Source organism: Anguilla anguilla, chromosome 11 (genome assembly GCF_013347855.1).
Source record: "Anguilla anguilla isolate fAngAng1 chromosome 11, fAngAng1.pri, whole genome shotgun sequence".
In the NCBI taxonomy this organism is placed as follows: domain Eukaryota; kingdom Metazoa; phylum Chordata; class Actinopteri; order Anguilliformes; family Anguillidae; genus Anguilla; species Anguilla anguilla.
In genome coordinates this window covers 12,687,218-12,706,100 of record NC_049211.1, presented here as the reverse complement: position 1 = coordinate 12,706,100, position 18,883 = coordinate 12,687,218, and the positions used below count along the sequence as shown (strand labels likewise).

The 18,883-nt window shown below is 39.8% G+C and overlaps 1 protein-coding gene across 2 annotated transcripts in view; it reads right to left on the bottom strand.

Moving 5' to 3' along the window:
• LOC118207238 (immunoglobulin superfamily member 21-like) overlaps nucleotides 1-8,929 on the bottom strand; it is a 176,686-nt gene extending 167,757 nt beyond the window's left edge. For both annotated transcript variants that reach the window (XM_035380607.1, XM_035380608.1), the window contains exon 1: nucleotides 8,523-8,929. In XM_035380607.1, the coding sequence (XP_035236498.1) occupies nucleotides 8,523-8,661 (139 nt within the window). In that variant the 5' untranslated portion in view covers nucleotides 8,662-8,929. The remainder of the gene's footprint in view (nucleotides 1-8,522) is intronic.
• Nucleotides 8,930-18,883: the final 9,954 nt, after the last annotated feature.

The following is an 18,883-nucleotide window of genomic DNA, read 5'->3' as shown; positions in this document are numbered from 1 at the left end:
TAGAATTCTTATGCAAAACAAACAGAACCAGTGTTAAGGCTGTTTCATTTAAAACCTCAAGTGATTTGTAGCAGTTAGTCCTTCACCCTCAATGGCTCCACAGTAAATCAATTGTTAACTCTTAGCTCTTGCTCTTCAGATGTGTAAAAATACTGGTGCATCCCTTTAGTACTACACTATTGCACCAACTGAATACCAGTCTGTTCTCCGCACTGTATCTAATGGATGCATGAGCTCACATTCCCTACAGTAAGCATACCAAGAAGAATTCCAATTCATTCAACTGGCTGCTGACAGAATATTAAAGTACCAGTGTGAAATACCATGTTAAATGTGTTCTCGTATTATGGAAAATGATGCTGTGGTGAAGCAATGAGAGATGAGAAGCCGTTTATTTATGTATTTATTCCAATTTACTTTATTATATTTTAATTAATTCCCTCTGAGACCATCACAGTTACATTAAAATCTTGGTTACCCAAATTTCTTGGTTATCTTTAACAGTATGTACTGTAGCTGTAATTCAATGAAAAACAGAAAAGTAGGAATAGTAGGAATACCCAACAAGGTAAGCATTCATTAACATTAACACATGTATGTTTTTGACAACTTACATTTCAGGTTTTAGGCCAAATTGTAGTTAAACTATAGTGTTAGCCCCATAACAGATAAACCCAATAATCAGCATTTACTCACCATTCAGATGGGAAAATATCATTATTATACAAATTTGTTACTAAATTAGACTATTTCAAAATATGAATATATCTTAAACAAAACAAACACTAAGTGGTACTTTGCACTACTTTTGTGTAACATTTTGTAACCTTTCACAACACGCAATACTTAATAAAACAATTCAAAGTAAGCAATCCCTGAAATTCCATTTTAGGTATGGTTACAGCCGATCACTAAGTCATAGCTACCTCTAAAAACCTTCGAGCTTTCCCGACATTTTGATGGGAGCTTTCAAGAATGAGAAATGAGAAAATTCTAAAACTGAGAAAAGTTGCTGTCCTGAATTTTTCAGCTATCGTTTATCTCCATCTCTTGACTCTGGCTGAGAAGATACTGACAGCTATTCCAGTACAGGTATGAAAAAAAAATCCTTTGCTTTTGGGCACTAGCTGCCCTGCTTGATTAAACTGTTGTAAAGCTGACACTGGTGACATCGGGCCTTCCACAATATCCAGATTTAATCATCCCTAGCTCGACGCAGGACACAAGCTCTACGTACACATTGCTTATTCGGAGCTGCCAATCATTTGAAAGAGCCAGATGATATTTCAGGCGATCTGAGTTCTCCAGTGTTTTCTCAATTGACATTTGTGAAAAGATGCTCTAAGGTTCATTTACACTGGAAAGTTAGTTGTAAACAGTGAAGCTACAGCACTTAAAACCTTTAAAGCAGCTGTTTCCTTTATGGGCCACATCACAAATGCTTGTCTTAACCTGCAACCTGCAACCGGTAAATGCTGTTGATGTTCCCATAGTATGCTTTTTTTTACAGTTTTACAAAAAAATCACCCGACTAAAAACGGCTATATCACTGTAAAATATGTATTTATTATAATGGAAAAGTACACAAGCCTGTTTTAAGCTTAAGCTTCTCACAGTTCCTGTGACATTGAAACGCTTTAAATAATTTGCACAAAGTGTATGCATTACTGGGTGAAAACGCCATATAGAAATTAAACGGTTCCTGCCATACAGAAATCTATAGCTGGGGACCATGAACTACGAAAGGGGGCGAATCTCTGAGCTGGGTAATGGTTACATCAATACCAAGAAACACATGCTAAAGCAATCCTAGTCACATTAGCTAACTGCGATCGACATTTAATTTCTCATCATTAATTTTTAAAAATGCTTTTCTTTACTAGGTGCAATTCACTAGAATGCAATTGTAGGCAGAGGTGTCTCTTCAGGGAAGCACTACACAAAAGGGTCCCTGCCTTTCAGCATATAACAGGAACAAACTTGGACACACATGCACATACATAAAACCAGCTAATCTTGTATAGACAAACCACAAGCTCCAGCTTCTCCAAGGGTGAGTCAATAGCATTAAATTCATCCCCAAGGTGTTTCAAATCCCAAAACAAAATGGTATCTGATTGCTTGCAAAGCTTCCAGTGTGTGTCCATATGTCACCTGCATGACAAAATCACTGAAGCTCAGCTGCTTGACTTGCAGTGTACACACAGTGATTTTCCAACCATTTCAACTCACGCATGCACGCATGCACGCACAAATATACATACATACATACATACATACATACGTGTATATATATATATATATATATATATATACTGCTGACTGGCCATCAACTCAATAGATATCGGATTTGATGTTTTTCGGAAGCATTTCACGTGGCCTTCTGATTGTTTACTACTGCATCAGGCACAATTCAAGAAAAAAAAAGATTGACGATACGCTCCAAGGCATCGATTTGGCATCCATATTCGTATCACTAAAAAAACTGCAATTAGATATATATCCTGCAGCCCTATTCTGAAGTGTAGAGAAACATGATCAGATCCAACAACTTTATTTCAGATTGTGTTAATTGGTCCAATTACTTTTGCTCTCATAAAATGGGGGACTATGTATAAAAAAGTAGAAATGAAATGAATTAGAAATGAATTTTTATACACCCCCCCCCCCCCCCCTCCTTAATGTTTGGGACATTAATGTTATATAAGTGAAAGAAGTCATGTTTAATACTTTGTTGCATATCCTTTGAAATGTCTGCTGAATGTTTGTGACTCATATACATCACCAGGTGCTGAGTATATTCTCTGATAATGCTCTGCCAGGCCTGTACTGCAGCCATCTTCAGCTTGTTTTAGGGGTGAGTTGCCTTACGTTTTCCCTTCAGCATGTGAAACAAATGTTCAATTGGATTCAGACCAGGTGAATGACTTGGCCAATCAAAAACGTTCCAGTTTTTGGTTTTGAAAAACTCCTTTGTTGCTTTAGCAGTATGTTTGGGATCATTGTCTTGCTGTAGGCAATGATCCCCAACATGCTGTAAAGCAATAAAGGACGCTGAAGCGAAGTCCAGTGATTTTGGAGGCATTTGGTTGAAATTGAGCAGATAAGATGCTTCTGTACAATTCATTCCGCTGCTATAAGCAGTTACATCAACAATGAAGACCAGTGAGCCAGTACTTGTGGCAGCCATACATGCCCAAACCATAACACCCCCACCACCATGTTTCACAGATGAGGGCTGGGGGTGCTTTGGATCTGGGGCAGTTCCTTTCGGCCTCCACACTGCTCTAGCCATTACTCTAACACAAGTGAATCTTGGTCTCATCTGTCCACAAGACCTTTTAACAGAGCTCTGCAAGCACTTTTAGGCACTTCCTAGCAAACTGGGCCATCCTCTTTTTGCAGCTTACTAGTGCTTTGTGTCTTGCAGTGCAGCCTGTGTCATTCTGTTTGTGAAATCTTCTGCGGACAGTAGTTACTGACACACCCACGCATGCTTCCTGAACAGTGTTTCAAATCTGTCGGACAGGTGCTTGGGGGCGCTTCTTCATTATAGTGAGAAATCTTTTGGTCATCGGTCATCAACTGTAGAGGTCTTCCTTGGATTACCAGGCTCACCAGTGCTCTCTTTACCCTGTATAATTACAGCTGAGAATGTGCACTGTTTGGATAAAAATAAAAAAATTGTCGAGTACAGAGATAAAAAAATGTCTTCGTCCCAAACATTATGGAGCATAAAATATATAATAGGTATATAATAAAAGGTACATATATGTATAATAGGGAGAAGGAATGCATGTCAGCCCCCCTCTCCCCCACCTCCCAACACACACACACACACACACACACATAACTTTGCCAAGTTTCGACCTCTTTAAGTGGCCCTTCTGGAAAAAATCAAGAGTCAGCGCAGAAATTTCTCCTGAGCTCTGGGGAGAAGGCAGATATACGTAACAGAAATGCTAATAGCATCCAGTCTGCTCAGTGATGCATCACTGGCCAGCCTGTACGGCGCACACCAAAACCGGCTGCTGCACAGCAAACACAATTTGTCACGGGTCTGGCTATGAACCCACAAAAGCCACTACCCCTCTCCAAGATGGGACACAATGGGCCCAACGGTTAAACCATGCAGGGTGGATTCACTCCAAAAATTCAACAGTTCCCACTACTAAAATCCAACCTCTTAATCAAACTATGTGAATTATGTAATCACGCAGGGGAGACCAGCATAGCGAAAGAGTAACGATAAGGCTAGCCTGCGGAATATTCTATTTCATTTTACTTCTTAATCCCTTCAATATTCCCAATAACATCCTTCTTATCATGTCAAAATAAATACATAAATATATGAATGAGTGAATAAATAAATAAATAAATAAATAAATAAATAAACAAACAAACAAACAAACAAACTGGGGCACACGTGGCTTTGTTTAATTACTTCAGCACGAAGCACAACAATTTAATCTGAACATGGCTGGACTGTAATTAGATTTATTCCCAGCATGAACAATACAGCATAACTATAGTCATCCGCCTAAACAGCACATGCAGTTAAATCACTAGTCACTAGTACAGCGACATACTGGCTGGAATCAAGTCTTAACTGCACCAGTGGTAGATTCCAATACGATAAAGTCGAAACACAGCTGGATGCAGTGATGTCCAGAGAGGGTTCCAGCCCTACAAGAGTGACTCCTCTGGTTTTCCATGGGACGTAGTAATGTAGTGAACAGGTGACAGGCAGAATATGCATCAATGGGAACGGCCTACCAAGGGACAGGCTTACAACTATGATACGGCATATTGTAAGTTTGGACAAAAATCAAAAATGAGGGAGGAGAAAGAGCTTATAAATCAACTATGAAGTCAGAGATTGCCAGGCCAGGATATTTATACCCAACTCAAGAGTGAGCTTCAGGGTTGTTAAATCACATTCAGAAAATCTTGCTTAAATAAAGATCAATATGTGAATTAGACAAAAGAAAACATCAATAATGAGGCATGGCAGTTTAATCTTCTACAAATGTTTGGTCATTAATTTATGAGCTATCGGCTAAACAAAGGTTCCAGCTGCAAACTGAATCATTGTTTACATGAAACATTTGGGAAATCAAAACAAAAGGAACATATCTTGATCTTTAATAATGAAAATGAAATACTACACAGGGTAACAAGAAATAAGTTGAACAGAAATCATGAGAGGTGAAAACTGAATTATACAGATCATTTTTCATGTTAAAATATTGTCTGACATGCTACATATATTTGCTGAATTGTTGTTTCACAGTCACACTACCCGGTTACACAGCTAAATAACACGGTGGAAGTGTACAATATTCACAGGTCATGTTAAATCACTATCCAAGCCGATAAATTAATTAAATTTAGTTTAATGTAGTTTTATGTTCACAAAAGACCAATGTCTCAAATCCCTTTACAGACATTTTGGGTCCAGGCCAAAGCAAGCCAAAGGCGCCCAAAAACTTAAATATGTTTCCATTCACAGTACCCAGAGCACTACCAATCCATCCAGATAGTTTAGCTGAGATTTAGACGAGTTTTCTAGATACCCGCCACTCACCCTGATACAACAGACCTCAATGAGCCCATATCTCTTTGGCACTCAGTGCACCAGAAATATACAGTACATTCAAAAATCTCAACAGCAACTTTTCTTTCCAAATACAATGCCACGGTCACTCACGAACATCCACAGGGTTTAAATCGGGCATGGATTAATCGAAAAGTACATCTTCTACTGCAGTAGGCCAACTGTGCAAAAGCTCAACCAAAGCATACCAGTATAGAGTGTTACAGTTTGTACTCCTAAAACCTGGAAGTGAGTTAGCATTTTTGAGCCATGGTTTCCCTGTGCAGATTTCCAATTCCATTTTTTCCCCATAGGATTTTCGATTTATGAAGGAAAATGAAGTCTGCAGTTAGCTTAATTCTAAGCAAATGTATACCCATAAAATATAACCGTTGACATCTCAACCATGAATTTTAAAGTTGTTACGTGCTTTAAGAAAGTAAGGCGCTAACAAGTTGCACTCCTGAAACTGCAACAAACGGTCGCATTCCACCAACGTCACGTCACCGCCACTCAAGTTTCATATCAGTCCACCTGCACCAGACTTTGCATGGATATACTCAGTTGGCATACTTTGGTAGAGGTAGTTCTCAATGAAACCATGCACAAATTAGGCTCTGTGGATGTTCCTGAGTAACCGTGGCACTATATTAAAAAGAGACATTGCTGTTTTTTTTTTAAATGTAAATTTTCTGTGCATTGACTGCCATGAAAATATGGGCCTGTTGAGGTCTGTTGTATCAGAGAGAGATATATCAGACATCTAGAAAACTCATCAAATCTCTGCAAAGCTATCTGGGTGGACAGATAGTACTCTGAGTAAGTGGGAACATACCTGAATTTGATATGTTGGTGAAGCGCCCGTTTAAAAAGGTTTTTAGGAGAAAAGAAACAGCCAGTCCTGTGTCTTCCATGCTTAATGAAAAATAAATAGATGAGACAGTTTTGGGGCCAACCTTACATTAGCTACCTTTGACATTACACAATAGCATATTATGGGAGATTTGTATTTTTATTAAAAGCAGCAAAAAAAGATGCAATGAAAATACTGTTGCTTAAACGTAATGTAATCTAGAAGATTCTATGCAAAGGTTGGCAACAAGTCTGTATGGGCACCAGTGTCTACTGTAAAACTTTTATTTTCATGGTTACTAATTGAAAAAAAAAAAACATTCAAATCACAAACCCAAAAAAACATGCATTTCACAGAATTCTGTAAAACATTAAATTTCTATGAAATTTATTGGAGCACTGAGCACAAAACATAAAATTTGATATTAGAATTTATCTGAGTAGCTTTCTGGTCCAGCTGTTTCTTCGAAAAACAAAAAACAGTGTATTATGGCACATGTTTACACCCATCCACTTGGTCCAGATTAGGACAGACAGGTGTGTATGGAGCCTACAATACTTTAAATACTGCTCAACCATTGCTAGCATGAAACATAGCTACATCTTATACTGCTACTATATACCAGTGTCAAGACATTTACCTTCCTGCTAAACTCATTTTGTCACCACTGGCCCCCAGATTAGCCAGTCAAGGAGCCCCAATACCTCCACTTCAGGGTAAGTAAATATCCACTACTGTAATACTGCACCAATACTGGAAGTTTCACTCATTCTCACAAAGAACAGACCACGTCATGGTGAGTAAATAGTTAACATATTTATAGTAGGATAAACTAAACTCCAAATTTAATTGAAAATAAACTGTCCGTGCTCTAAACCGGCTTAAAGTTAAGCAGCATTTCATTCAAAGCTTTGCTATGTCAGAATCAGGGGACAGAGGGAAAAAAATGAGGCAGATACAAACGGTGCGCAGAGATTGTTGGAGAACCTCCATGTACCTCCGTGTATTTTCCGTGCATTTCATTTCACGCATTCAGTTACTTGAAGCCCCGTAAAAGACCAGCATCAAAGTTAACTACAGTAAATGCTGTGTTCTGTGACGTGCAGGGACGCACAATACAAAGAATGGTGCCGCACTCCCGAAGATCGCCGCGCCAACATTGGTATTCTAAATTGGTTATCAAGCTCAGGCAGTATGGGTGAATTTCAAAGTTCAGCTACTCTAATGCCAAATATTTTCATGTCATTCACATAAATCTAAGCAGAGGGCATCTACTCTGAAAGCATTGGTATATAGGTGAGCCACTTTGAAACGGAGTGGATCTTTTCACAAGGACTCTCAGTTATTTCCTTCGTCGAGGAAAATATGTGACTTAAATCAGTAATCAGATATTATTTGGTAAGACACAGAATCGGCAGATACGGAGGAGCAACAGGATTTTCCCTCTCCATCAGCGAAACCGTTAATGACCTTCCCTGAACTCTTAGGCTTGGCTGTGACTTAGACCAGACCAGTAATGAATAGCGAATATCCAAAAGGACATGCTTGTTTTAAGATTCTCTGAAACATAGCAACAAAACCCACTGTACCTAACCGACTCGCCGATACAGTACTAGTTACGACATAGCCTACGTGTTACAATGCTTGCCGTTTAGTACCCTAATGCATTGCTGGATACTTAATACGCATTTACCGTCCGCAGTGGCAGCTATAGCACCCACCCTCATAATGACACTGAATAAGCATCCAGTCGTTAGAACTAAAAGGAGAAAAGTTGGCATGAGTATATTTTAGAAATGCACCAAGAAAATGCATCGTAGCGGTGTGACAACGAGACCGATGACAACAATTTATAAACATACACAACACTTTAAAAAAATCTCTCCTTGGTTTTATGACAGCGTACCATTTGCACTTCAAAGAGCACCTGCGAAAATATTCAGTAAATAGGCGACTTTATTCAATCCCAACACGTCACCCTTCCGTGTCGTTTTGTGCCCTGAATTAAGGGAAACTCACTAAAAGGCAGAGTCGCAATTCCATTTAAACGTTTTTAAAAAGTGACGTACTTACCAACGGCTAAATCAAGTAGATCCGCGCACAAGAGGAAACACAATGAGAAGACGGTCATCTTTCCCGTATTTTGCAATAAATCCCCAACTCCATCAGTTTTTAGAAGCTCTCCATTCCTCGACTGCTTGATGCCCACCATTCCAAAGGTACTACTAAATCGGGCGGTCCCCACAAACTGTTCATGGTTCTAATAAAAATATCAGCGCAAGACGGGGTAAACAGTAGCTGATTTAAAACAAACAGAATAATTGGTGGTGTCAAAGAAAACGTTCGAACGTGCGTTTGAAAGGGTTCCCTCCACGCATTCTGCGGCTCGCGATACTGCAGCGGGCAAGGATAAAACACAGCAACAGATTTGGAGGAAAACGCGTTTCACTCAAAGCTCTCTCTCTCTCGCTCTCTCCCCCCCTCATACACGCTCAGGCGCTCACGTATTCTTTATTACTTCTGTCCGTTGTTATTATTTATTATTATATTCCTTTTAATATAAACAATTACAGAAAACATCGAGGTGAGGGACATCGTGCGTAATGACAATTTACAAATGGACTGAGATTTACAAATAGACTACGTAATTATGTGCACTTGAGCTGTTGAATCGGGGCGATTTATTTTCGTTCATCCAAATGAGTATACTCATAATTTATTTTTCTTAACGAGACTTTATATTTTTATGCAACTATTAGAAGAACAAATAGGGACTTTGCGTAGACCACAAATTTGTGTCTTAAAAGTGGAGCATTTTTGCTGGTGCGATAAAGTGGACCTGGTAGCGAGACGTCTGCATTAACGTCAGGGGACACACAGGAGAGAATAAGACTTAGGAGACAGTAATAAAGGCGGCAATGACTCATGGTGTCAATATTGACTGCATACTAGAATGCACGCGTTTTAGGTGTTACAAGAATGGTGTTGTGCCTGTCTCAGTTATGCTGTTGGAAGTAGTCAAAAGGGCTTGTACTGAAAAAAATAGGCTATTTTTTCCTAACCTTTTCATTGTTGTAATTCAACGCTGTAATAGCCAGCAGATACCCTGTGGTGGTGTTGGTGTGTCAAGTAGGAGAGGCTCTTCTCTCTGGACCAATTAGAAGACTGGTGTCTAGCAGTGACCGAGTTAACTGAGATGTTAAAGTAATCGTCTGCCTTTCTGCAGTCATTAATGAGCCTGTGCCCTCATCGAAAGAGTAGATGGTTCTGTGCTGTCCTGGTTAAAAAAAAAAAAAAACATTCCCAAAATACAGCTGTCAGTTTGGACACCTAATCACCTGTCACCCTCACAGGCAAACAAAATAAATACATAAATAAATAAAAACTTTTGCATTTCCTATTCAACTGGTTTCAATACAAAATTCAGTCATTGAGCCAATGTATAATGCTTAGTTTTAGAGTCTATGTGTAATTCTAATGTTTGCTTAGTTAATTACTGAATCCGGTGAACCTCGTATTTAACATGCTAACCGTTTCTACATCTGGGTGGATTTTTAAAATTAATTTTACTGGAACAATTCTGATTAAGAGCTTTGCTCCAGGATGAGGATTCTCACCTCAGATTTTATCCTGAAGCCCAGTTAACAACCCCAGTTACTGCTATACTAGCCTACTGCCTGTCACTCATTCGCTTCGCCACCTCCACTCCTATCTGCCAGTCGGATTTGATAGGCCTCCCCTTGAATCAACACAGTCACATGACTTGTGTTGACTTGGCAATGTGTCAAGGCCTGACTTTTTAACAAGCGAAGTGACATGTCTAACATTAAGTGGCGATACCTAGGCTGCCCAGTACTACTTGTGTTCTGGGACAGAAAATGGTGGACAACTTGGTGCACTGTATTGCTGTGATGCACAGCTAGCGTAGCAACCATCTTAACAGAATGCTTGTAGAACCACTACGGACATTGTCACCGACTCACACGTGTCTGACAGTGCCTGCATTCAGAACTGCCTCCCCCAATCAGGCAGATAATCCCTGTCAGAAAACTGGAGCAAAATTGACACCTTGGTCCAGCCCACAGACTGATCATCAAACTTGTTGGTGCTGTGCCACAATAGATGTCAGGATGCTCAGATTCAACAGTCAGCATCAGTAAGAGCAGAGGTGGTCATTTTATTTATTTAAAAAATAACATATGCCCACCAACTTACGTTGCTCCTAACACGACACACATGTTCAAGGAATTATAGATCCGTGTCCAGGGCTAGAATGTTCTTTCGCTGTTACATGATGCATCCCAACAATGTGAGTACGGTAGGCAGTAGGCACAATTAATCTGCTTTGTTTAAATCCATTGTCTTATTTATTAAAATGCCATGTGGATCTGAAGCGTGTATGTGGTAGACAAGACAAAGCATGCTATACAGGTCTGGAAGCTCAATCTGTAACCCAAAAATGGCAGGTTCTTTTCCTTGTCCTGGCTCCAATGTTTGACCCTGGAAATTATTCATTATTGAGCCAGTGCCTCTCCTGTACTCGCCTTGCCACAATTAAAGATTATTGCAATTGTTGACTTGGGTTTAGCCTCTGACATACGCTCAACCCCCTCCCTTTATTCTTAGCATGTATTAATGGACTTTCTGTCACGTGTGAAAATTTGAAGATTATCCAAAAATGAATCAATAATTAGATTTGCCAGGAAACAACACATTTGCCTTTTTTTCTTCTCTTCATTTCTCAGAGTTCAGCACACACACATACAGACACACACACACACACACACACACACCCACTCTCAAGGAGAGAACAAATATGCCAAATCCTGACCTAATTTCCTTTCAGTGCTCTCCATGTATTCCCTGGACTTTAAAGCGCACCCGAGTAGCCAATGCAATATTGAGTTTCTAATTCAGTTTCTAACGACACTCACAAGCAGATCAGCTCAGGGTTTGCACCACAATGGCAAATATCACGGAAAGGCCCCAATGCTATGGTCCCACTGCAGGTGTTCCATGCAAGTACATTCACTGCTGAATTGATCACATACCATGTGGCAGCAATGGAAAAATACAATTTGATTTTGTGAATTTGGGAAACATACTGGATATGGATATGCATATATGTGTGTATCTGCATGTGCATGTGCATAAGCTTTGCAGGGTTATGGCTGTTGAAGTGACCATAAAGCCCCCAGGTTGAACTTCTCCTGAAGCTACTTCATACTGGTATGGAATATAGAGCTTAATCCTTCATCCCGACCATTTTCAAATGACAGCAGTCAATTCCATGAGCTAGCAGATGACATTTTTGATTGATTGAGTCAATACCGCACAGTGTCATAAGACCACTGCATCAATGATATACTTAATAGCATTATATTGGGGCCTTATGGTATGATTTGGGAGAAAGGTATTCTAAAAGCCACTTTAAATAAAAATCCATACTATTAAAACTTTACTTTATTAAAACCATTTTAAATAGTTTTTTATTATTAGGCAAATAATACCAAAAATAATTTAACAAAAGAAAAAACAAAATACTTGCCTGGTTGCTGCCATATTTCATGTGAAGCGCGATTTCTTTTTCATAGCCGGCGAGCTGGATGCCTCCTGGACCAGCTATCCACCTGTCAGATGTGCTTTGATATGAGTTGATAGGAGGGAGCCGTGTCTGAGGGATGGCACTGTCAACATTCTGTCTGTCTTGTACAGCCAGAATGCCTGATGCTACTACAAGTGTTTTTTCTTTTTTTTTGGACATAGCCTCTGAATAATGGGCAGTTTGGGATTTTTCTCATCAGCACCAGTTAGTTCTTGGATGGACGACATGGGAAAGCTAAGTTGCTGCTGGAAATGGTGTTTTCGGGCAGTAGGGGGCAATGATTCTCACTCTGGTTAAATATGACCCAATGCAATGATGGGGAAACTGTGCTGGAGGAGACACTGTCCTTCAGATGAGACGTTAAACTGAGGTCCTGACTCACTGTGGTTGTTAAAGTTCCCATGATGCTCATCACAAAGAGTACACAGTAAAATGTTTATGGTTAAATCAACTCTTACAGAGTTTATATGAGCCCACTATGGCCACAGTACTATTGCTTATACTTGATGAGCACTGGGTGAGTGTGATAAAAACACTATGCACAGTACATGCAAGGAATTATTAGCTGTGTGTAGACAAATTTCACTTAGCTGTTCCCGTACTTTTTACTCTTGGAGGACACTGCGTGTGCGTTTGTGTGTGTGTGTGTGTGTGTGTGTACTATATATATATATATATATATATATAAATATGGGTCAAAGGGATTAAAATTAAAGTTCAGAAAGTTTGCATTGGCTCTGTGCCATGTTTAGTCATATTAAGACTCCACAAGGAACCATTAATTGTTTTTCTTTTCACAGCACGCAATTATTTAAAATTTAGTCAATTCCATGTGAACTTTTTGAGAACAGAAATTTGAATTTATATATACATACATACACACACACATTCACACTCACTGTGAGAGAGAGCAGATTTAAGAATTAATTTATGAATTTTTCTACATGTACTATGACTTTCCCAGACCTTTAAGATGACTTGTGTAACATAGGGCAACAGTAATATAATATAAAAAAGGAAATTACTTATATATTACATATTCATAACTAAAGTCCCCAGAAGCCTGTCTTGATGGATGCCCTTATACTGCAGCTGTTTGGAGACAGTGCTGTCATGTTCATTTTCTGTCTCTAGAGGGCAGTATCTATATCAAATTTTAGATTGACACTGGAGACATAGGTGTTCTTGTCAATTTAACACCTGCATGGCAAATGAACAGTCACCTGGACAGTTAATGGATGACTACCTGAAAGCAGACCTGCGCAGATGACAAAACACAAGGAGTTGAGCACTGCTACAGAGTCATGTTATTCAGAGAGTGAGTTTGAGACAGAAGGACAGACAAAGAGACAGAACAATTTGCCTCCTTGCTTCTAATTAGTGCATGCCAATATTATACATTGCTAAAATATTTTGCCAATTTTAACAATGATATCGCTACTCGCTTTAACACACAGCAGTTTACACGTTCCAGTAGAAGGTGTGTGTATACTCATAGACCAATAACCTGTGCTTTGTGCACCTTAGGATTAAATGTATATTTTGAACATTTTCCATGGTTCTTTTCTATCACCTGCTATCCCTGCATCCGTGCCGTCGGCGCTATAGCCAATAACATTCAGTACGCTACTCCGATGTGATCACCCACAAGTGACTTACATGCTGCAGGCTTCACGGCACTGCAGGGAGGCACATTTTTCACCCGTGGTCGTTGGTAGCCCGTGGGCACCTGGCTACACAAAGTTAGGAGGACACTTGAGGATAAACGAGCAGTAGCCTTAGGAACTCTGGGCTCCTTAAACTCGCCCAAACTCCGGGCGAGAACGAGAGCAGCTGTGTCACAGCGCTGCACAGTCATGGCGCGGCGGCGTGTGCCTATTAATGCGACTCCCGGGCCCACGCGGCAGGAGCAGCGAGCTGCGGCCTCGCGCTGAGCCGCGCATGAGCACTCGCGCAGTCTTTACCAGGCCCGTCAGTCAGCCGCATTCAGACGAGAAGCGCAATTATCGCGTTCTCGTTTCGCCCCGCCCCCCTCCTCCCCCACCACCGCCCTCCCCCCACCTAAAAGATTTTTTAAAATTGTTTGGTTTTGTGGGCATACGAGGAAGGCATGGTACAGTAGGAGCCATCTGTTGCGTAACTTTTACTTGAACATATGAACACCTTGGCATGGTGAGAATTTCACCACAAAGCTTGCCCAAGATCCAAGCGTAGCTTCTAAGAGCCCAGCCTTAACAAGCAGCGCGCAGGAAAGGAAGAGGGAATCAGCCAGGTGTTGATGAAGACTAATTGTGCATTCTTTGCAAACACACCGACTTGAGCACACATCAGCTCTCCCGTTCAATTTATGGGGATGAGAGAGGATCAGGCTTAGGAGATGAATATCGTGAGTGGGTGATTTACAAATAAAGCCCTCATTGAAAATGCAGATTCATATTTGAGATGCTGCCAGTGAGTGTAAGGTTACAAAAAGTTTTTAAAAAACAGCCACAGCAGCAGCAGCAGCAGCAGCAGCAAAAAAAAAAAAAAAACATTCTAGAATTACAGAGTTTTGGCCAAAGCAGGAAGCAAGCAAACAACACATGAGAAGACACAATGACAATATAGCACCAACTATGCCAACTGGATTCACACAGTAGGCACACGTGACACTTCAGGTTTGCAGGCAACAAAAAAAAAAAAAAAAAAAACACACTAGAATAAAGATGTCTTGGCAACCTCTCCTTTTGCACACAAAAACCCATGGCTTACAGGTTCTTACACTTAGCAAACGCTCCCGTTCAATAAGATTACAGCACATATCTGTCGGAGCCAGCATTGCCTGGCTGCTGTATACGGGGCTACCCCCGCTCGCTTTGCTGTGGGAGTCCATTGACCAAAGGAGCCCACGTACCCGCACGGTGGCGGGAGATTAGCAATGAATTCTGAAAATGGGGCGTGACCGGGGCTTCAGGGGGCCACAGCACTTCAGAGGCTGCTGTAGGTGGCTCTGGGCTATGCCCGTTTGACTCAAGACGTATGCTTCCCTCCCATTTAAAAATGATGTTTTTCCTTGCACACACACAGACACACACAGACACACACATACACACACAGACACTCACTCACACACACACACACACACACATACATGCACACATACACACACATGCAGTTAAATGCAAAAGTATTGGGATAGTGAAACAATTTTTGTTGTTTTGGCTCTGCACCACAGCACATTGGATTTGTATAAAAATGGCTATAATTCGTACATGGATCAACTGACACGATGACCTCATGAACATTGTTTTATTTAAAATCCAATGTGCTTGAATACAGAGCTAAAACAACCATAATTGTGTCACTGTCCCAATACATTTGCATTGAACTGTTTAATAACATTTAATAATGCTTTGTGTCAAATAATGGTTCAGTTTATGGTTTTGGTGTTACGGATTTGGTTCAGGTCAGTATGTTTTTGGTAAAGCAAAGATAAATAAATTTATTAAAATGGGTGTTCGATAACTTTTTTCATTAAATAAATGAAATAATATTTTTAAAATTGTATTTTGGAATTACTGAAGTTCCCTTTGTCCAACATTACAGTACATTTTGTCTAAAGATCTAAAGCCAGTCAGTGTGACAAATGTGTAATAGGGGAAATAAGTGCCGTGAAAATGTTTTTTCACGGCATTGTAAAATGGAGCATAAACTAAACCTGTATTATGTAAACAAGACTAGAAAGAGCATTAATTAATTAGATTTTCAGATGAAAGATTGTCAATTCCTATAAGGATAATTGTTTTTCCTCTTGAAATTTAAATGCAGTCTTTTACTGCATCAAAATGAATAATAGAGCATGGTTGCAACTTTGCTCTCAAATGTAAAGCATCACTTTGTTAAATTTGTGTTTCTTGTGCTTGTGAGGGATGTTAATGTATATGGGCCATTGTGCTCAATGTGTTGCCAATAGCATACGGCACACTTGCAAAGCAATTCTGTCTTACAAATGTTGTTTTATCCACCATCTTTTCCCCATCACTACTGTTGTTAACACTAAATCCATAATGTTCCCTAATAGCGGACTTAAATGATGCTGGAGAAACCTGGTTTTTCTTGAACACTTGCCATTTCACTCAAGGACCGACTGCCTGGTGCTTCAGCAATAAGCTGTGCTCAACTTCACCTGTACAAATAGTTTTGCTGGACTTTTGGTTTCAATGAAAGCAGCTGGGATCAAATGATCATTGCATTCCTCATTTTCAGTGCTTGGATGGCATCAGATAGAAATAACATAACCTTTACATGATGAATAAGAAAAAAACCAGCAAGTTGTCTGTCTGAGTGCCTATTTCAAAGCTTGACATAAGAGGGTTTTTTGAAGCAACCAAACCGTGGGTAGCGAATATGAGTACAGAAGACAGTGATCATCGTGGAGGCAGCAATGCCTTCATTTTCTTTCACAAACTGAAGCCTCATCTCTTTACCCAGCCCCATCTCTTACAGGCAGGAGTGTGTCATCCCAGGATATTTTCTGCAAAGGCGAAGGACAGTTTCAGTTCCTCACCAATGTGACTGCATGGCCAATAATAAAAAATAAAAAAAAGATCATTACCAGCTCAGAAGGATGTGAGTTCAAGTATATACTGGCCTCAGAATGAATGCAGGATGAGTCATTTGGACAATGATGGAGGTCCAGCGGAAGGTCCACGTTCTGTCTTCTGTAGACAGGTGCTAAGTAACAGTGCAAGGCCTCGCACAATCACTCCAGCTCACTCATGTGCTTGTGCCCACCCACAGATACAGCTTTTTGAATTTCTCTCTCCCCTTGCTTTTCCAACTGCCAAATCTCCTACAGAATGTATTGACTTCTTCACCCATGGTGGGCTGGTTGCTATCTCTCCACACTGAACAACTGCTATACGCACAGAGTCCCGAGTTTGCCGAACATTGGAAATTGCTTTGTTATTTATCGTTATTGTTTTTTTCATTTAACATCATTGTAAGCACACCATATTCCAAACGAAACAAAACGAAAGCTCAGTGCATTGTAGTTAGCGCATTTATTAGCTACAAGGTGTGGACACTGAGGTGGGGATGCAGTAATGGAATCCTTATTTATCTGGCTCGGCGGTGGCTCAGCTTATAAATGATCATGCTTTGAGTTCTGGCTAAGCTGACTATGACCTGGATTTTGCAGTGGTGGTGCACAGTTTTGCCCTCATAGTGTGGCCCTTAGATACTTTCTGGGTACCTACAGTCATTAGTGGAAGATGTGCCCCTCAGAAAGCGCTTCTGTAATACACTGTGCGGCTTGTAGTGTGATAATTTTTTATAGGCTCACAGGAAAAACTAAATTGCAAGTTGGGTTTTTAATTAGTGTATTTTCATTGCATGTAAACCCAATTCACTCAATAGATTTACATAGAGCATTGGCCATTTGGTCTTCAGATGGATTATGTTTCATTAATTTTTTTATCCAGCTGTTTCAAGGTGCATAATTAATTGAAATCAAATCTCCTAGCAAGTATCATAGGCTGTTAAAGATAAACATAATGCCGACAGGCCTTCAGCCAAAGAAAGGTACACATATTAAGTTGGAAAAGCTACAGAATCTATTTTATGTCATCAACTTCATTAGCTCCAACTAAAACGGCAGTTAAGTGGCTCAGAGGAAAAATCACAAAAACATAATGACTGTACTACTTTTCAGAAATGGGAGAAATCATTTTGTTACCCTGTTCAATATAGGTTCCTTATATCATTATTCTTGAATTGTTCACAGATGCCAAACTACAGTTAGTCTAAATGGGGGCATTATGTTTAGGTTATAGAAATTTTATGGCACAGTACTTTTTATTCTGGGATTGGTTCCACTGGAAATCATGAAGTTACAACAATACGTGTACATAAATGTGTGTGTGTGTGTGTGTGTGTGTGTGTGTGTGTGTGTGTGTTGGTAGAAAAAAAATATTTAATGTTCTGTTAGCTTCCATAAATGGGCCATATGTAATTTATATGTCTCTTTTCTTCAGCATTAAGAAGGCTTTTGAGTTTAATAAGAGAGTTCTTATTTATTACGATTCACTATGGTACCAATGAGCCTCACACGGCTCTGAAATAAACATTTTAAACTCAGATGTTAATACAGTAATACATCCGAGTGATTCCTCGCTCACCTATGACAAAAAGAAGCCCACAAATTAATGATGCTGAATGATCTAAAAAATAATAATAAATTGAAAAAAAGATTTAAGGAAGCATCTCACTAATGTTCCTTTGCATGTCAGTACTGTAAATGCAAGATTTCTGTGACTCATTTACCAAACAGGATATCACACTGTGTGCATGCATGGGGTGGGGGGGGGGGGGGGTCTTTCAATCCTAAAACAAAATTGCATTTAGTTTATCTCCATTGTTCTCTAGATTGTACGTTATCAGATTCCATCTCTCCCAACCTCATTGAAAGAGGTGCTAACAGGCTCTCACTGGTCCATTCATGTAGCAGTGAACCCTGTTAAATAGCTGTCAAAGACAATTAGCAGCTCAACTGGCAACTTGCTACAGCTCGGATAATCGGGATAATTCTAGAATGATCTTTCTGTATGCAGTCCATATTGGTCATGGGGACACAGCTTAACCATGGAAAACTCCATTATGAAAAGTAATAACCCTACATACTCACGAGCCTTCTCATAAATCTGTTTAAACCACTACTTCATAATGCAGTTTTAATTTGTTTTTGTTTTGGATTAAAGAAAGATTTCTGCAAAGCAATACATATCCCCACCTATTTGCGTTCCACATGCTTTAAGGTCATACAAATGTATTTTATTTCAAATAAAATGTT